General features: G+C 38.3%; 1 protein-coding gene across 18 annotated transcripts in view; it reads left to right on the top strand.

The window, feature by feature from the left end:
* Positions 1 to 20,277, top strand: part of TASP1 (taspase 1) — a 298,108-nt gene that overhangs the window by 177,451 nt on the left and 100,380 nt on the right. For 2 of the 18 annotated variants that reach the window (XM_045053896.1, XM_045053897.1), the window contains one exon: positions 11,370 to 11,430. The exons of 15 other annotated variants lie outside the window; for them this stretch is intronic. In XM_045053896.1, coding sequence (XP_044909831.1) covers positions 11,370 to 11,402 — 33 coding nt within the window. In that variant the 3' untranslated portion in view covers positions 11,403 to 11,430. Of the gene's footprint in view, positions 1 to 2,882; positions 2,906 to 11,369; positions 11,431 to 20,277 lie in introns of those variants that run through there. One more of the 18 variants, XM_045053898.1, reaches the window with a different exon arrangement.

The raw sequence follows: 20,277 nt of genomic DNA, 5'->3' as shown, positions 1-20,277 counted from the left end.
TCAAGTCCAGTGAGTATCTTTATGATTATTACTTTAAATTCTCTATCAGGCATGTTATATATATCTGTTTTGCTTAGAACTCTGGCTGGCTGTGGCCTTGTTCTGTTCTTTTATTTGGGATAGTTTTTGTGTTGTTGTTGTTGTTGTTGTTGTTGTTTTGTCTTCTCATTTTGTCTTATGTCTCTGTGCCTGTTTCTCTGTATTGGGAAAGTTAGGTATGTCTCCTATTCTTAAGGTTAATGACCTTATGAAGAAGAGTTCCTGAAGTGCCCTGCCATGTGGTATCTCCTGTTTTCCAGGGCCTGTTGCTTTCAGGAGTGTCTCTAGTGTGTGTTATGTATGCTCTCTTGTTTTGTCTTGGCCACTTTATCCTTCAGCCAGTGGTCTGCGGAGACTCTCTTTTCTGTTGTGGGCAGCGTTTCATCCCTGGTCTGAATGTGGCATGTTTTTACTAGGTGTGTTCTGGTTTGTGAAATGAGACCTGTCACTGCTGTCACCAGAATGAAGGCCCTGAAAAATTCCCCTGTTGGGAAATTTGGTGTTGGCAGGGGTTTGGACTAGTTTTCTGGGGTAGGGTGTCTGCCCTGCTAGGACTGAGGCAAGTGTGACTAAGTGGGGAGGTTCCACTGGTGCCTGGGTGTGTGGGGCTTTGTGTAAGCAAGTTAGGTAGCAAATGTTGGTGCTGCATTGCTTCCCACAGGTGGCCCTGTACTTATGCCGAGGGACACAGGAGGGAAATGGCACCTGCCAATTCCTTTGTTTCTGGAGGGGTCTCTCTGTGAATGCTGTCTCTCTTGGACACTCTGTGAGATGAGCAAATAGCCTCCCCATGTCCATCAAGAGATTACTGCATGACAGTGAAAATGAGTGCATTACAGCTATACACTGAAGTATAGATGAACCTTAAAATCATAATACTAACAAAATGCAGTTTGCAGATGGCTGCAGTGAGTATGCCACCATTAATAGGACTTTGCAAAACCAAGCACTATTTAATTATAAATCCACATACTGTAAAACTATACAGGAGATGAGCAAGTTATTGACAAGTAGTTCAGGGTAATTTCCCTTGGGAGGGAGGACCGGGGAGTCTCCATAGTATTAAGAGTGTTAGATTTTTTCTATTTGTTGAGTAGATTAATGCATATTGTTCTTTTAATATGCCTTGAAAATTATGTTATATTGTTCCCTTTATAATTAAAGCTCTTAAATATGACAAAGTAGGAAGGGCAAAGGAGTTCAAAAGAAGCAGATAAGAGATTTCATATCTGGTAGACTGAGGAAAGTGTCATGAATGAGTCGTTTTTAGGAGGGAAAATCTTGGACTTGTTTAGTGAATAGCAAGTAGTCTGATTTAAAAGTGTACAGAATATATTAAAGACAGTGTTGTAATTACAAGTGAAAAACAAAGCAACAATTGGATTTACTGTAGTGTTGACCACATAAGGCTTCTGTAGTAAAGTGCAATACTAGCATGTTGGATAGATTGGAGGAAGAAGGCCCTGGAAGTGAAGGCCACTGCAATTATAGAAGCAGAATTTTATTGGATAGAGAGGAGAGTCAGGTATCAGAGACTCTCCACGAGAGAATCTCTGGGGCTTAATGGCTGGTTGACTATGATAGTTGCAGTAAAAAAGGAATTGTAACTAGAGTGACTTGAAATTACATGTCAGTAAGAGATTATGAGAATGTCATTTATCGAGCATTGGACGTGTGGAGAAAATGGGGTTGAGTTTGACCATGTTAGCACAGAGGTATTTATATGCAAGATAGTCAGTTGGATATATGGGCCTGAGCTTGAAAGGGAAGTTGAGACTTTAGAATTGAGTGGAAAGTTGAGACTTTATGGTATCTTCCATGGAATGTATGATGCAGCTGAGGAGGCCAGATCTGCTTGCATGTCATTTCCTCAGAGAGGTTGTTCCTAACCACTCTACATAAAATTCTTACACCTCTTCTTACCCTCCTACTTAGATTTATGTTCCTTCTTAGCACTTCTTTTTTATTTATTTATTTATTTTTTTAATTTATTTTGAGACAGAGAGAGACAGAGCATGAGTAGGGGAGGGGCAGAGAGAGGGAGACATAGAATCTGAAGCAGGCTCCAGGCTCTGAGCTGTCAGCACAGAGACTGATGGCGGGGATTGAACTCACAGACTGTGAGATCATGACCTGAGCCGAAGTCAGATGCTTAACCAACTGAGCCATCCAGGCGCCCCTCTTCTTAGCACTTCTTGATTCTATACTTTTTTGTTTCTTATTGTGTATCTCCCTTTAGCAGGAATCAACTCAGTGAAGGCAGTGATTTTGACTTATTTTCCTCCCATTGTTCTATCCCCAGCTTCTTTTAAAAAAAAATGTTTATTTATTTTTAAGGGGGAAGGAGGGGCAGAGAGAGAGGGAGACAGAATCTGAAGTAGGCTCCAGGCTCTGACACGTCGGCACAGGGCCTGACACAAGGGCTCAAAACTAGTGCACTGCGAGATCATGACCTGAGCTGAAGTCGGACAGTTAACCGACTGAGCCACCCAGGTGCCCCTGTTCTATCCCCAACTTCTAATAGAATATTTGTGGAATGAATGAATGAAAGAGTGAATGAATGAATGAATGAATGAATGAATGAATGAAGAGCCAAAGGTAAAAACCTCAGAGGATGTCTGCCTTTGCAATGGATGGAAGAGAATCCTGTGAAGGAGATAGGAAAGAGAGGGAGAATGGATATAGCTGAGAAAGATACTGGTTTGGAAGACAGAGGCAGAAGAAAATTTTTTGACATAGCCAAGGGATATCTATGTGTTTAGAGATGTAAATGAATATCAAGAAAAAGCTTTTTGGTTTAGGCATTAGGAGGATGTAAGTCAACTTCTCACCTTGTATCATAGTGACAAAAGGAGAACACTGAGCAGCTGGGAAGGAAAGAGACCTAGAAATGGTGAAGAAGTTCTTGAGCCAAGTTCTTTGGTGACAGGTGAGGTGGGTTTAGAGTTTGGTAGATGACTAGCATCCACAGCTTTGCATAGTACATAAAGTTATTGAAGATTAATACTTTGCTTTTCATCTTTTTCTTCCTTAACTGGAATGTGTCTCAGGGAATGCCACAAAGTTGCAAAATAAATTATATTTTTCTTCCTGTGTAACAAAAGACACATATGTAGAATCCCAGAATATTTTTAAATGTGTAGAAGTTTTGTAAATCAGAATAAATTTAAGTGAGAGGATGGAATGGAAATAAAAGGGGAAAAGAATAATAGCAATTAACTATGAAGATAGCAATAATTTATTTATTTATTTATTTATTTATTTATTTATTTATTTATCTATCTATCTATCTATCTATCTATCTTTAAGTTTTTAAACAGTCATTTTAGAAATTTAGGTGGTTTTCTAAGGGTCTTCAAGAATGCTGTTTGGGAAGCTAATGGCAAAATTGAGCTTTTTCCTTGTCTTTTTCTGAGGAGTTGCTGTGGTGAGCTCTGAAATACTTCTCAGAGTGGTCTCCTTTTTTTGTTTATTTTTAACATAAGTTTAAAAAATACTTATGTATCTTATTTAAAACAAGATGCAGAAACATTGTACAGAAAGGCTAGGAGATCCCATAATAGGAAGAGTGATTATAGATAATATTCAGGAGAATTGTGAAAGTAGTAAAAATTTGAGGCATTTTTTTTTCCTTTGGCTGGAAAGGATGGTGGAAAATCACATTTATTGACTTGGATAATCATTTTGGAAATAAATAGTTTATTTTCTTACTAAATTGAGTAACACCCAAGTTTGTTTTTTTCAGTGCATATTGAATGTAAGAAACAGAAGCATCCCAATTTCAAAAGAAACCCAGAAGTTCCCTTCTGTGGCATGGCTGATGCATTATTCTTAAAGGAGAATCTTGAAATAAAACTAGGCAGCCTCAATCAGTTTTCTTTTCTTCCTTTCCTCTTACAAATAAGAAAAAAAACACACAAAAAACAAAAACAAAAGCCTTGTTATTGTATTAAATTACTAACAGAGTTGATCAGCAGCAGACTAATAATACGGACTTATCAGAATAAGTGGAAATGGGTAGCTACCACCAGAAGTCTAACTTTGTAGGGCTTGGGGCATTCCCAGCTAATGTTGGTTTTCTCCCTGTGGCCTAGGTTTCCTGTTTATACAAGAGCTCTAGCCTCCTCCTACAGCCTGGAAATCTCAAATATTTTGGATAGTTGGAGCTTTTAAAATAGCAAAGGATGATTTGTCCATAGCAGGTGTGTTCTTACTCACACAGACCTTTGGGAAAACAAAGAAAAGACCATTTAAATTAGCTATGGAATTTTGGTACCTTGTAATAATTTAGTAATATTATTTGGATAGAAGGCAAATAATAAGTACAGTATGAAAAATGAAAAACAGCAACAACACCTTTGTAAACATGTTACATTAAAAAGAACAGTAGTTTTGTTGCTGGTCTATTTGATTCAAACGTGGCCAGATGTAAGGGACTGTGGACTTGATTTTAGAAGTTGGTACCATCACGTAATTTGAATTTTATGCTAAAAGATGTTTATGAAATATTAGGATGTAATTAAAACCACACAAGGAATTTGTTTCATCCCATGCAGAAAAGAAATAAAGATCTTTGTTTCCATATTAGCATTTTTTTTTTTCCTGAGGGTACTGATTAGGTGATCAGAAAGCTTTTTTGTCTTTTCCTTTAGTTTGTGAGCATGTGGACAAAACCACTAATATTAGTTATAGTAAACTCCCAGCACATAATTATAATGTTGCAAGAAGGAAAGGAAAATTAAATCAAATGAAGCTGAAGGCTGAGTTGTACAATATATTGACTGGTTCATTTGAACAGACCTTTTATTACATTTGATGGATGTGGGTAAATAAATAAATCCATATATTGTATGCTCATAATAAATTTTAGAATTGTTTTTGTGGTTGTAAAGTTGCTTTCCCACATTGTAGCCTAATGTTCTTTGTCATCAGATATTTGAGTGTAAGTATGATTTTTGAATCTGTGAGAACCACGTATTCATGAAGGAAGAATAGGGTGTGTGTAAACAACATTATTCAGAACCTTTTATGAATGTGGTAGAACCCAGTTCATTCATTAGCATTAATCGTGGGAAGCTTATTTTGAGTGCTTCTCACATAGTCCCTCTGAGGCTCAATGACACTGATGATTTTCTGCTATGGTACCTTGATTCTGGCTTGATTTTCAGTTTCAAATTGGGTAAGCTCAGAGTATTTTCTTTATTTGATTTAAGTAGCAGATTTATATTCATTTTAAACATTTAAATCAAGTAGTTTCTTATTTGTATTTTTGACTTGGAATTCTGTAATTGTATTTTTGGGGTAAACTTTGAGTGTGTTTGCTGTAAGTGTGTGTGTATGTGTGTGTGTTTGCATTTCCATATTTTTTTAGGTCAAAAATAATCCTGCCTGTTTTTCTTCCCTACTTTCCTTTCCTTCCTGTAAAATATGATATTCTCAAGAGCTTCTCACTGTATTCTGTAATTATTTAGATACAAAAATGCAAAACAATTGACTGTTTTATAAATATAGAAACCTGTATTTATTTATTTATTATTTTTTTTTTTAATTTTTTTTTCAACGTTTTTATTTATTTTTGGGACAGAGAGAGACAGAGCATGAACGGGGGAGGGGCAGAGAGAGAGGGAGACACAGAATCGGAAACAGGCTCCAGGCTCTGAGCCATCAGCCCAGAGCCTGACGCGGGGCTCGAACTCACGGACCGCGAGATCGTGACCTGGCTGAAGTCGGACGCTTAACCGACTGCGCCACCCAGGCGCCCCTAGAAACCTGTATTTAAAGAATCCAACCCAAACACCACCTGACTGATAGCCAGTAGAAATGATATAAGTAAAAATGAACTCCCTTTGGATAAATAATTTTGAAAACACAGCGCTTTAAACAAAAACATTTGGGAATGATTAGCCTTTGATACACTTTTAGAGACAATTAGAGAAATTTTAACAGATTAAGTAATAATTAATAGTTATTCATAAAAATTGCCAATTAGTAGTATAAGAATTATTAATATCTTAGACATGAAAAAATTCTGAAGGTAAGAGAGTGTCTTTGTTTTTAGGGGGTCTCTTCCACAGTATTTAGAATGAAAGCTTATAGTGTTTGCAACTTCCATGGAAATGGCTCAGGAAAAGAATATTTTTATGTGTATTACTTTTGCACTGTAGACTAATGATGACACTCAAGGGTAATTGACTTCCTTTGTAGAAAAGCTTATGATGAAAGTAACAACTCTTTGGGACTTAAGTTATAACAAAACTTTACCAGTTAACAAAGTGAAGGGAACAGAACTGCTTTACAGATCCTGAGAAATTAATTACAATTATAACATAGTTCATTAAACAAATGAAAACTTATATTTAAGGAAAAATATACAGAAAATAACTATGTGTGTTTTGGATGTGCATTTATTTGGCAGGACAATTACATTTAATAAGAAGGCACATAAATATGAATATATGATGTGTACATTAATTTTTTTATTTTTTGGATTTATGAAAAGCTCTCAATATTGTCACATATGAAAATATTCTGAAAGCAGGCAATAAAGAACATAAACTGTCAGGGGTCACATTTCATCATCTCTACATGCCAACTTTTGCAGTACTTGTGGCACACACTGTGGGCTGGTTAGAATGTCTAGTAGTTATTCTAGCTTATTTCACCCTTGCATGCCTCTATTACACAGACTGTAAAAGCTAAATATTTATGTTTAAGACTCCTTTTCAGAAATAGGCATACAGTATTGGGTCAGGCTAATGAGATGCAAGTGAGAATCCACTTGATGTTTTCTGGGACAGTCTTTTGTTTTCTTGATAAAAAGGGCTGATATTACCTCTTTTATCTTCTTCCTGTCCTGAATATGGATGTGATGCCTGGAGTAAGAGCAACCATCTTGTTTCCATAAGGAAACGGACAAGACTCACAGAAATCATGGCCTTGACACTGTAGATGTGCTGCCACAAATGCAAAAGCCACTTTCCTCTAGACTGCATGTTAGGTGGGAAAAGTAAACTCCAATTTGTTTAAGTCACAGTCGGATTGGTCTTCTCTTAGGTGTTGCAAAAAACACTCATAAATGGTTCTGTGTATATCCCCAGTATTTATGAAATAGAAAGTGTATTAAAGATCTGGCTACTCATTTATTTTCAAACTTTATTGTGTTTGTATGTGTGTGTGTGTGTTTGTGCGTGTATATACCAGCATATACACACACATACTTACATACATAAATGGGGGCATGCTCTTGTTTGAATCCCTAATCGGTTACTTCCATCCACTGTTTTTGTTAGCAGAAACATGCATTTGCCCAAATATTAGGTAACCATGTGCTTTGTGGTCCCCACCATGAAGGTAATAGGGAAGAACGGGATTATTGTTATATTCCAGTCACTACCCTATGTTAACACAACTGTTGTGTTAGACTATTAAGCCTAGAGTTGATTGTTCTGGCAGCCAAATGCATCAACCTCTGTGCTTGGTTATTAGAGATCTGTATGACCTGGTGGTGTCTTTGTCCTTCCATAAGGTTTATGCTGTACTGTGCTATCAGTCTATTATTTATTTGGTACAAAGTTAGTATAGTCACATGATGCAAGATACAAGAGATACAAAAGGATAAACAGGGAGAAGTCTCTCCCAAACTCTGTTCTTCAGCCAACCCAGCTCTTCTTTGTAGAGAAAACCAAGGTAATTTGTTTCTTTGTATTCATCAAGAGAGATCCTATGCCTTTATGTGCAGGAGCATGATGTGTGTGTTCTTTTCTTGCCTTTTACACGAACAGTGGCAAGATAGTTATGTGACAACCTTACATTTAGCTTTTTTCATTGAATTTATCTAGGCAATCCTTCTGAGTTAGTGCATAAATAGTTTCTTTATTTTTTTCTTCACAGCTGTATAGTATTCCATTATATGGATATGGCATAATTTTATTATGTAGACCCTTTTTAGTGGATGTTTATAGATTGTGTCAGTCTTTTGCTATTGCAAACAGATGCCATAGCAAATGAAAGTCAATTCATCAAAATCATTTAAGGATTGAAACAATATGTGTATGGTTACTTTAAATTTTTTTATTTTGGTTCCTGAAGATCAACAGAGTAAGGAGGTTATGACTAGAACAGGGATGGGAATAGAATGAGGCAAGTCATTTTTTGAGGGGAACATTATGGTCCTGAAGTCCCAGAAAGATGGTACCCAAAAGTTCCTGTCTTTGTTGTCTAGACCAGTTGTGATCTGAGGCCTTTTATGTTTTTCATTATTGTAACGAATGTTTTAAAGATTGTTATAGGTTTGGATGAGGTAAGAAAGAGTTTCTTTCCTATTTTTTATCAGTTGTATTTATTCAATTATTATAATAATCTTATATATTATATAGCGCTTTATACTTTTCTAAGATTTTTTCAAATACTGTTTCAGTCTCTCTTTTAATACTTCAGGCTAATATTGGATGAGTCATCTCCAGAACCAAATATCAAATGTCAATCTGGTGACCTGCATCATGCATCTAGGTAGTTAGAGTTAAGCCTACAACACAGATCTCCTAATTTCCTGGGAGAGGCCAAAAAAAAAAAAAAAAAAAAAAAAATGTGTGTGTGTTTGGGCACATGTTTCAACACTCCTCTCCAGATACAAGAGACCATTCTTTACTGAAAGGAACCATTCAGACCCCATTTGAGTAGGGCTGACCCATCTCCCATGTCACAGGGGTGGGCATGTGACCCAGTATAAGCCAATCGGAATAGTCATCCTTCTGGCTGTGGTGGTTGATTCAAGAAGGAATGTGGTATCCAGTCAGGCAGATGGAAACACTCCCCTGGTCTTTTTCTGCCAAAGCTATGCAGAGGAGCCATCTTTCTCTTTAGTTTGTGAGTGATAGGATTAATTTAGGGGTTATCAGCGGTATGGATCTGAGGTCTGAAGCTAGGTAAAAACCCCAGAATTCCTAGTTACCTGAACCTGGGAAATGATCATTTTTGGATAGGAACAAAGCTTGCTTTTACATGCTGTCTTCCTTCCATGGAATAGCATGTTGTGCCTTTTATTCTGTCTTTGAGTAGGGAGTGACGTGAAGAGAAAGGCTGTTGAAGTGGAAGTCATAGGATCAGTTCAAATCTCTATTATGCCACTTGCTGGCCTTTAGGGTCTTGGATGATTCGTTTGGTCTTTTTAAAAGCTACTTTGAGGATGGCACCTGTTGGGATGAGCACTGGGTGTTGTATGGAAACCAATTTGACAATAAATTTCATATTTAAAAAGAAGCTACTTATAGCTTAAGCTTATTAAGCTTAACCAAATATTTATTTTCTCTTTTTGAAAGCCATTTATCATGGGACACTAGTTTTTCCTTTTATAAGAAGACATCAGGAGGACCTGTGCATGAGCTCCACGGTATCTTCACCATACCAGCCTCCCATTCTGCTGTCCTTAGAGTGTGGCTCTAACCACTCTCTGGGCATCATATTTGCATTTGAAACAGGAAAAGGGGCAAGGGCAATGAACAAAAAAGAATGTTCCACCTGTCAATCCTCTTTCAAGGACTTTTCCTAAAATGCCCTCACATGACTTTTCTGTGTGTCTTATTGGCCAGAACTGTGGCCTGTGGTCACCTCTAGCTACAGAGAGTCTAAGAAAGTCATTTCTTAGCTGGACATTGCTGTCCCCTCAACAAAATGGGTTTCTTTTAGTTAGAAGGAGAGAATGGATGCTAGGTAAGCATCTATTGTCTGCCATGGGGGTCAGATTGGATAATTGGTCTATTGGCCCTAGCTCTAGAATTTATGAACTCTATTTAATAAATTTGAGGAGAACTGGTGATTAAGGCTTTAATGCTTAGTGCAGCAGAATAACCTAGATTAGGGTTTGGCAAACCATGGTCGACAGGTCAAATCCTGCTGGCCACCTGATTTTATAAATAAAATGTTATTAAAACACAGACACATTCATTTGTTTACACATTTTGACTCCTTTTGCATTACAATGGCAGAGTTGAGAAGTTGTGACTTAGACCAGAAGGCCTGCAAAGTTGAAAATGTTTACTATCTGGCCCTTTTGCAAATCTCTGGCCTAGATGATTCAGAAAAGCCCCTCCATCTTGATGCTTCCAGAAACATACATTTCTTCATTTATTCAACAAGTATTTGCACATACACCACATTTCAGGCATTAGATCAGGCACAGGGGTTATAGTAGTGAATGAAACAAAGTCCATGTCCTCCTCATGGAGCTTCTATTTTATCGTCAGGCAGACAGTAAATAAATAGGTAAATCTTCTCATTTGTCATATGGTTATAAGAGCTACAGAGAAAAATGATGTAGGAAAGGTAGGTAGTAACTGTAGGGGAGCTTGCAGTTTTTGAGCATGGTCAGGGAAGACCTCCCTTAGAAGGTTACATTTAAACAAAAATCCAGAGATGAGGGATGGAGTCATGTGGCCCATGAAGGGAAGAATATGCCAGAACAACATGTGCTAAAGACGTAGCAGTGTGTCTGGAGGGACTGAGGATTCGGAGGAAGGCCAGTGTAGCTGGAGCAGAGAGAACAAGGGGGAAGATGATTAGGGATGAGCTCAAAGGGGTGGTTAGGACCTCTATGTAGAAACTTACTCATGGAGATATATGAGGAGAGGAATAACGTGGCCTGACTTGCATTTCAACATGGTCATTCTGGCTGCATTACCAACAGTAGACATGGAGGGCTCAGACTGGAACATGGGAGACCAGTCAGATGCTCTCATGCTATATCAGGCAAGAAATAGTAGTGGCTTGGACTAGAGTGATGGTGGTAGAAGGGAAAGAAGTGGTTGGATTCTGGCTAGTTTTTGAACGTAGAGCTAACATGTTTTGCTAATAAATTGGTATAGAGTAAGACAAAGAGAGTCCAAGATGACTTGGCTTTTGGCCTGGGCAACTGAAAGAATGAAGTTTCTGTTTACTGATGTGGGGAAGCGTCCAGGAAGAGTAAGTGTTGGAGGCAAGTTCAATAGTTCCAGGCAGTTCTTATCAAATACGCAAGTGGAAATGTTAATCGGGCAAGTGTTTATTCAAGTCTCTAGTTCAGGGAGAAGGCCTGGGCTAAAATACATTTGAGAATCAAGAGTGTGCAAATATTTTAAGGTGATGGACTATATATATGAGATTCTCAGAGGAATGAATCTCGATAAAGAAGATGGTGAAGGACCCTGGAATCACTGTCATGAGATCCTTGAGTGAGAGAAGGGATGTACCTAGTGAACAGGCAGGAACATGAGCAATTCATCTGTGATAACACACAAATCAAGAAGATATGGTGGGGATGTATGAAGGTTTTCTTTCCTTGTTTCTGTTTTTTTCAGGGAATTGGGAATCAAGGTCAGCTGCAGAGTTAGAACTGGAGGAGATATTGGAAATTTGAGGGTAAGTGAGAAAGTATAGGTCAGTCCTTGGGAAATGTATGATTTCTGAGCAGCATTAAGGAACCAAATTGAGGTTAGTGATCATGAGTGGTTAGCACAGTAGTGCCATTCTCTGGTCAAATTCAGCTTATGGCTGTAGACATGGAGTAGGATTTAACGATGGTTGGAATTTCGCCAGGTGAGTATGATGGTCAGTAGCAGGGCAAAATAGTTGACAGTTTCTGCAGGGAATTAATTATAATGATGGGACATAGAATTTAGCCCACTTAAGGACCAAAGTGAGGATATGAAGTGGGTGGGGGATTGTTGGAGTCTGGGTACTAGAGGGCGTACGATGGAAAGTTAGGGGTAGTAGGTAGTGAGATGCTTGCAAGTAAAGTCTATGAAAGAGGTGGAAGTTGTTGGTAGTCACACTAGGGTACATAATAAGGAGAATGAGTGACTGACATGGAATAAAGGAAAAGATTCTTGGGAGAGGATAGGTCAAGGAATTGAGAGATCAGGGAGTTGGAAGCATAATCTCCATACCTTGAAATCATGAGAACTTACAGCAGTATAGATGTCAGAGAAATAATGATCTACGACCTTAAATCTTTTTTTTTTTTTTTTTTTTTTTTAATGTTTACTTATCTTTGAGAGAGAGACAGACAGACAGAGCTCATACTCTGGAGCAGGGGAGGGGCAGAGAAATAGGGAGACAGAATCAGAAGTAGGCTCCAGGCTCCAAGCTGTGAGCACAGAGCCTGACGTAGGGCTTGAACTCACAAACCACAAGATCATGACCTGAGCAGAAGCCGGACGTTTAACCAACTGAGCCACCCAGGTGCCCCAGGACCATAAATCTTTGAGGAGTGATGGGGAGTGACTTCTGGGGACCAGTGGATGAACTGCCACATGGACAAATCTGAGGATTGGGAACTCAAATCTTAGTAAGAGTCTGTGGGCAGCCCTGAGGAAGAGGAAAGATACTACCCCACTCCAGGCATGACATGAATATTTTTATTCCATGAAACTCTTTACATTAGTATAAATTTCAAACCTTGTATACCCCTAATAAGTGTAGCAATGCCAACCATTTGTCACAATTAAAATGAAAAAAATGTACAGTTTTCTGAATCCACAAGTACTGACATTGTATGTTGGCAAGTACACCTGAATGTTTTGAAATATGCTTGGTTTTTTTGCTGAGCTGGGCCATTAACTGGCATGAACATGAAACAGCCACAGGGCTCAGGAGCCCTGAGATGGAGTCCAGCCAGATGGGTACAGGAAGTGAGTGATTCTTCTTTTCTTTAGCCCAAAAATTAGTGCATAAACTTAAGTATGAAAATGAAAAATTTGAATTGCTGGCATTACCCTTTTTCCTTCAGGGCGTTCTCCATCGAAGCATTGTTCATTCAACCGTCTGCATAGATCTTGCTCTTGTTAAAAGTGGCCCTAAAATGTGTTGTTTTGAAACTTTTGGATTCACCACAGTTTCTAACATTGTAACCTTTTGGTTGCACACTAGATTAAGGTTTTGTGCAGCACAACTGACCAGGCTATATTTAGTTGTTTGTCTTGGTGGGAATGCATAATTGAAAATGCACAAATGAAAATATCCCTCTATCCCCTCTTCAAATTTAGAATTTTTTATGAGTCTCACAGTGGTGCTTCACTTGATTTGTGTGTTGGACAGTTTTGTGGGTGAAGGATCTTTCTGCTCTTTGGTTAATTATCCCCTTCTGGGAGACAGGTCCAAAATAGACCTTGCTTATATGGAATTCCCCGAATTCTTAGAGTGACATTTCAGTGTTCGTCTCAACTTATTAACATAGCAACTCTCTTCATGAAATTGTGAGTTGCATATATCTGTGTATCTGGATTAATTTGCTCATCTGTATGTAGATAGAGTTCCTAAGATTCTTAAAAGCAACATTTCAGCTTTATTTCAGATTATTAATTGCTATTTATGAAGTTGTGATAGTTTTATACATTGATTTATATTATAGGTAATATATGTAAAAAAATTTTAATTTAATTTTAGATTAATTTAAATCCTTCAAATGGATGGTTTTGTGTTTTTATTATTTTTTTCTTACAAAAGTTCTATAAAAGTTGTTGTTAAACATAGAATTATTTATTGATTGATAATTTCCTAAAGCCACCTTATTATATATATACCATACTGTTTTCCAATTTTATTTACCTGAATTATCAGGTTTTTCATAATGTATATAACTTACAGAACCCAATTTTCATTTTTTCTCCTTTTCAATATGTTATGGACAAAAAGAATCAGTAGGTTACATTGCTTGTTTTTTCCTGCTATGTGCCTACTTTGATTTTTGGCCCTTTTCTCATTACAAGCTTTTAAATTTAACTTTACCTTACTTTATTATTTTATTTTTCCTTAGAGTTCCTTGAGTTTGGCAGTCTACTTACTGCCCATTCTTCTAGAAGTTAAAGATGACTGATAAATCAGTTTGGCCTTTAAGTGCCATTGATAACATATGACTTCTAGCAGAGACACTTCTATAAAAATACAAATGAAGGAAAGGAGTTAGTTTTTTGGTTACCTTTGCTTTCTTTCTAGCTGTTCTGTAATGATAGGATCTCACTCTCCAAAATGTTTTTAAAAATTTAAAAATTCATGGCTCTCACTTTTGCCTGTTGGCCAATGTTTAAGACATTTATGGTTTACTTCTGCAGTTTCTTTTTTCATTTTATTTAGTAGGCATAGTGAAAGGTTATCCACAGCCCAAGGCTTCTAGGCATGTGTAGACTGTAAAAATCCACAGTTAAATAGGGCAAGCTGAAATTCCACAACAAAGATAAAAAAAAAAAAAAAAAAAGTTTAGGGCTTTATTTAGTAAAGAATGACAAGCTGAAAAATAGACCCAGCTCAGCACCCTATGGTTAGCAAATTAGAGCTCAGCTGAATTAGGGCAGGAAGGGAATTCCAGAGATGAACAAGGCCATGATGGACCCACAAAGGGAAGGAAGTTGGAGCAGTAGACCAGGGAAAGAATTTCAGAGGAAATGGTAGACCTCACTGTGCTTGGGATTCTCTGACAACTGTCCTCAGAGCACTGCAGTTGATCTTACATAATGATAAGGGGAGATGTAAATTACCTGATTGAAATGACAAATCTAGGTGCATAACTGCTTCCAAATATTCCAGTGTGGCACATGGGCTTCATGATGGAGAGCAGTGACCCAAATGCTGTCCTTAGCAGAACACCTGCCATCGTCCCCCAGTGCAATTTCTCCTTGTCCCACTTTTACTCTAAGCAGCATCTTCCACAGTATGGTGGCCAGGGGTATGGTCCTTTTGCCACCTCACTGGGCCTGGGCAAGGGAAGCTATCCATGGGGACATGGGAATGTCCCTGCACACTCACTAAATAACTCTTATCTGGACTACCATAGAAGTATCCTCAGCAATCTTCCTGCCTCTTCCCATGACAACTACCCTCAACCTAATCTGTTCTCCACATAGCAGCCTGTTCCAGTTTCTCGTCTATTGTTTTTTTTTTTTTTTTAATGTTTATTTATTTTTGAGAGAGACAGAGACAGAATGCGAGTGGGTTAGGGGCAGAGAGAGAGGGAGACACAGAATCCGAAGCAGGCTCCAGGCTCTGAGCTGTCAGCACAGAGCCTGACACGGGGCTCGAACTCACAAGCTGTGAGATCATGACCTGAGCTGAAGTCGGACACTCAACCAACTGAGCCACCCAGGCGCCCCTTGTCTATTGTTTTGATGGTCCTCCATTATAATGAGGTCCTCCGTTATAATGCACACGTTACCTCATGGATCTCTAATGCAATTCCTTCCTGTTCCCTCAGTCTCATCCCTGGTCACTCTCCTCCCTTGCTTATAATGCTGGCTTCTCTGGTCTTCTTTTTGTTTTTACAATTTCCCAGGTTGTTTCATACCTCAGGACCTTGGCATGTGCTATTTCCTGTTGGGAATGTTCCCCTTTCCAGTCTTTATCAGGTTCCTTTCTCCTCATCTTTTAGTCAAAATTAAAATGCCACCTGCTCAGAGAGGCCTGTCTACCACCATTAGTCTCCTTTTTAGCCCCCCCTGTTTGTTTCCTCTGTGGAACTGTCACAATTATAAATAATGTGTGTGTGTATTTGCTTGTTTGGTCATCTCCCCCATCAGAATATAACCTTCCTGTGTGCTAGGACCAAGTGTGCCTTGTTTACCAATGTAATCCAGCACTAAGAATTGGGTTGAATACATAATTAATAGATACTCAATAGTCATAGAATAAATGAAGAAAAAGTAACAATAATATTCACACAATCTTCCAGGTTATGGGTTACCTTTTTGTTGTCCCCTCCCCTTTCAAGAATAGCTTTTGTATTTTCCTTAACCCAATTTATGTGTGTGACAGTTCAAGGAACAGAATGCCTCTCAACGCTCACTGTGGGAGTTCTAGGGTCTAGCCTTGTTCTTGCTTGACTTTTTGAAACAACTAAAAATATTGTTGGAGCTCTGTTAGGCTATTAAGTCGTTGGTTAACATGACCACTGTCATCACCTTGTGAAGCAGAAGATCTTGGAAGTGGTACTACCTTCCTGACTTTCTTGATTACTGATTGCTATATCTTATAGTTTAATCTCATTCTTCTCTCTTGCCACAAGATTCCAATGGCTTCACTAAATATAGAATACATGGAGATTTATATTCAAGTGAGATACAAAATCCCACATATTACTGCAAGGATACATTGTCTAATTGCAGTCTAGTTCTCTGTGTAAATGTCCTCCTGCATTAATGGGTGTCTCACTGTTATGGGTTCAGAATATATTAATTCACTATACATGGATCCAGGACAGATTCATTTAAAGTTCACAGTGTAAACAGAGTAATGTTTCTAGAACTAGAGTTGTAAGCTCAAGCACTGATAGAAAATTGCATTTATAATTTACTAAGTAAATGCCCTCTCAATACAATAATAAATGTAAAAAATATTGAAGCATCCAGAAACTTACAGCAATCTCAATATCACCGATCACCATTTGCTAAGGAAAAACACTCCTGTATCTTCTCTGTCAGTACTTCACTTTAACACTTGTGGTCACCAAGTGTGTGTGTGTGTGTGTGTGTGTGTGTGTGGTAGTGGTGGTGGAAGGTGGAGTCCCACACTAAGCAATTTTCGGATTCTCTGATCACTCAGTTGGGTGTCCTACAACTGAACTCACTTCTGAGACTATCTACTTGGAGGTAGCATCAGATACCAAAGCTTAAGGGCTCAGAATCCCACAGGATTGCATTACCCCCACTCCCAACTCCAGATGCCACTCACAAGCCCAGGTTGTCATCTGTGCTATGGATATAAATTGCACGTTCTCATGATACTCTCCTTGGGTTTAATTAATTTGCTAGAGTGGTTCAGAGAACTCAGGAAAACAGTTTACTTACTAGGCTACTGGTTTGTTAAAAAAAGGATGTAACTGAGAAAAGCCAGACGGATGAGATGCAAAAGGCAAGGTGTGTGGGAAGCAGCTGGGAGCTGCTGTGCCTTCTTTGGACTTACTGCTCTCCCTTTTGTCAACACAAAATGAACAAACCTTTTAGAATTTATAAGAAAGAGGGGCACCTGGGTGGCTTAGTTGGTTATGTGACCAACTCTTGATTTCAGCTCAGGTTATGATCTTATGGTTCGTGAGCTAAAGCCCTGCTTTGGGGAGAGGGGGCAAGTGGGTTCTGCACTGACACAGTGGAGCCTGCTTGGGATTCACTGTCTCCCTCTCTCTGTCCCTCCTCCACTCAAAAATTAGTAAGTAAACACTTAAAAAAAATAATGAACAACGACAGATGGGTATATAATGCTCTTAAATGTCTGATGTCCTTTGTGTATCTTTGTGCAGTAATTGGTGGAGATGTTAAAGGATTCCTTACCTCAATAGCCAGGGTTCCTTGTCTCACCACTCCGAAGAATGAAGAGATGGACACAGAATAAAGGGAGCAGCAGGCAAAAGTTTATTAGAGTAGAAGATCAGACAATAAGAGAAGCTTTCTTTACAGAGAGGGGGCATTCGAAAATGAACTGTAGGCAAGGGACTTTTGTAGGATTTCGGTCAGCCTCTTTCCTTCCCCATTGTTCCTTCTCGGGTTCTACCCTTACTGGCTAGGTAACTCTAGCCATTCCTTTACGATTGGCTCGTTTCCATCCTATGAGGGGTGGTCTATGACCAAACCATTCCATGTGGGTCATACATTTTATGGTCTACTTATCTTTAGTCAGGTCTTTTGTTTGTCAAATTTCTGAGGGAAACCTGAGGGAAACTTGAGGGGGAGTAGGTCTGTTACATTTTTAAGAGGAACCTTCTGTCTGAGGGAGTTTGCTCCAGGTCACATGTTCCCAGCATGTTTTAAAACATGTGTTTTTTTTTTTTTTTTTCCCCACCAGGGACCTTAGGTCCTAACTTTTCCCTCTTGCCCATTTTTATCCTACCTTTTCCTATTATAGAGACAGTCTGGTAAAACCCCAGATGTTTATCTGCATTATTTGATCACATTGATTTTGTTTACTAAGTTGAGATAAAAAAAAAAAATACCAGCATAGTCCTCCTGAAGCAAATGATGTTGCTCATGAACATTGGTCCCTTGGATAATATTGTACATACCATAAGATAGTTCTTCCATTCTAACAGGAATGGAATCTAGGATTCAATGAGCAATAACTTTATCTACCCAGAAATTTTCTTATATTTCAAACTCTTTAAAATTTTTCTAATGTTTTCTTTTTTTTAAATTTGTTTTTGGAAGAAAGAGAGCTAGAGTACAGGAGAGGGAAGGGCAGAGAGAGAGGGAGACACAGAATCTGAAGCAGGTTCCAGGCTCTGAGCTGTCAGCACAGAGCCCGACACCGGGCTTAAACCCACAAACTGTGAGATTATGACCTGAGCCGAAGTCAGATACTTAACTGACTGAGCCACCCAGGCACTCCCCAGATACTTTTATATACTTAGGATTGATTAGTTGACTTAAATATTTGCCAATTCAGTGTTTTCACTTCACTCACAGACAACTTGCTGTTTTGCCTGTCTTAGAGCTGAGGGGTTTAGTTTTGGTTTTGTCCTGTTTGTGTGAGTAGGCTGAGGGTTGCTGAGAATGATTTTCTTGATTTGGAAATATTACTGATGGTGACTGTAGCCTGTAGTTAATCAGGTAAGATGGATCAGAAGAGAAAGAACTGATCATGAAGGAAAAAAATTGTTTTTTCTCATACTAACATCTCAGAAGATATTCTATAAAGATGTTTATTTGATCCTTTTAAACTAGGAAGAGGTAGGGGCACCTGGGTGGCTCAGTCGGTTAAGTGTCTGACTTCGGCTCAGGTCATGATCTCACAGCTCATGAGTTCGAGCCCCGCATCAGGCTTTGTGCTGACAGCTCAGCCTGGAGCCTGTTTCAGATTCTGTGTCTCCCTCTCTCTCTGCCTCTACCCTGCTCGTGCTCTGCTTCTCTCTCTCTCTCTCTCTCTCTCTCTCTCTCTCTCAAAAATAAATAAATATTTAAAAAAGTTTTTTAAATAAAAAATAAACTAGGTGGAAGCATGCTTGCAAATTTTATTTTAGGGGTGCCATGTCACATTTCCTTGTCTAAAAATCCACATGGCTCCACCATTTGGAGGTGTCAAACATATAACTAACTCCACTTCTGGCTTTCCTTGGAAAAATTTACCAGGACAGCATAAATCTTAAGCAAAATCACAATTTTATTAAATTATATTCAATGAAAATTCCAGTGAGAGAGGTAAAAGTATAAGCAATATAATTTTTTTGTAATTTTTTAGATGTTTATTTGTTTTGAGAGACAGCAAGTGCATGAGCAGGGGAGGGACAGAGAGAGAGGGGGAGAGAGAGAGAATCCCAAGCAGGCTCTTCACTGTTGGTGCAGAGCCCTATGCAGGGCTCTCATGAAATGTGATATCATGACCTGAGCCTACATCAAGAGTTGGATGCTTAACCAAATGAGCTACCCAGGTTCCTGTAAGCAAGCTTATTATTAAGATGATATGGAGAAATCACATGAAAGTAACAGAATATTTTGAAAATAATAACTAATCAGAGGAACCTGGCCCAGTCAGGTAGAATATACTATAAAGCTGTAATAATTAAAGCCATTTGGTATCTGTGTGGGAATAGTTTCATCAAAGGAACAGGATTATCTAGATATAGATGCAAGTATATATGGGAATATAATGTGTGATTAAAAATGCATTTCAAATCGTTGGGTATGAGATGAATTTTCCATCAAATTTACATTGGGCAATTTGGTGATGGTTTAGGAAAAAAATAATAAAGCAGGATCTCCACTGCAGTCCTTACACCAAAAGTAATTCCAGATGGACTGAAATTTTAAATGTAAAAACTGAATTATAAGAGTACTAATAGAAAACATGGACTTCTTATTTTCATAATTTTGGACTACAGAAAACACTCAACACAGAAGTTGTAAAAGGCAATGGTTGATAAATTTGACCACATAAGTATTAAAAACTTATCTATTACAAAAAAAGTCATAGACAAAGTCGAAAGATATGTGACAAACTGAGGGAAAATACTTACAATACACATGACTAAGTACTTATTGCCTTAACATGTAAAGAGTTTAGGAAATTAGTAATAATAAAGAAAGAAAAACCTGTACAATAGAGAAATGGATAAAGGAAATTTTTGGTTTGGGATTATGTTTGACTGACATGATGGAAGGCCAACTGCAGGGCTTAACACAATGAGGGCTCATACTAGAAGTCTGAAAGCAGTCCAAAACTGGCACAGTGGCTTCATGGTACACCAGAGGCCTAGACTCTCTGTTTGGTAATCTCTCATGGCTCATTCTTCTT

Source organism: Felis catus, chromosome A3 (assembly GCF_018350175.1).
Source record: "Felis catus isolate Fca126 chromosome A3, F.catus_Fca126_mat1.0, whole genome shotgun sequence".
In the NCBI taxonomy this organism is placed as follows: Eukaryota; Metazoa; Chordata; class Mammalia; order Carnivora; family Felidae; genus Felis; species Felis catus.
Note: the sequence above shows the minus strand (reverse complement) of the source record. Positions and strands in the feature narration are given on the sequence as shown.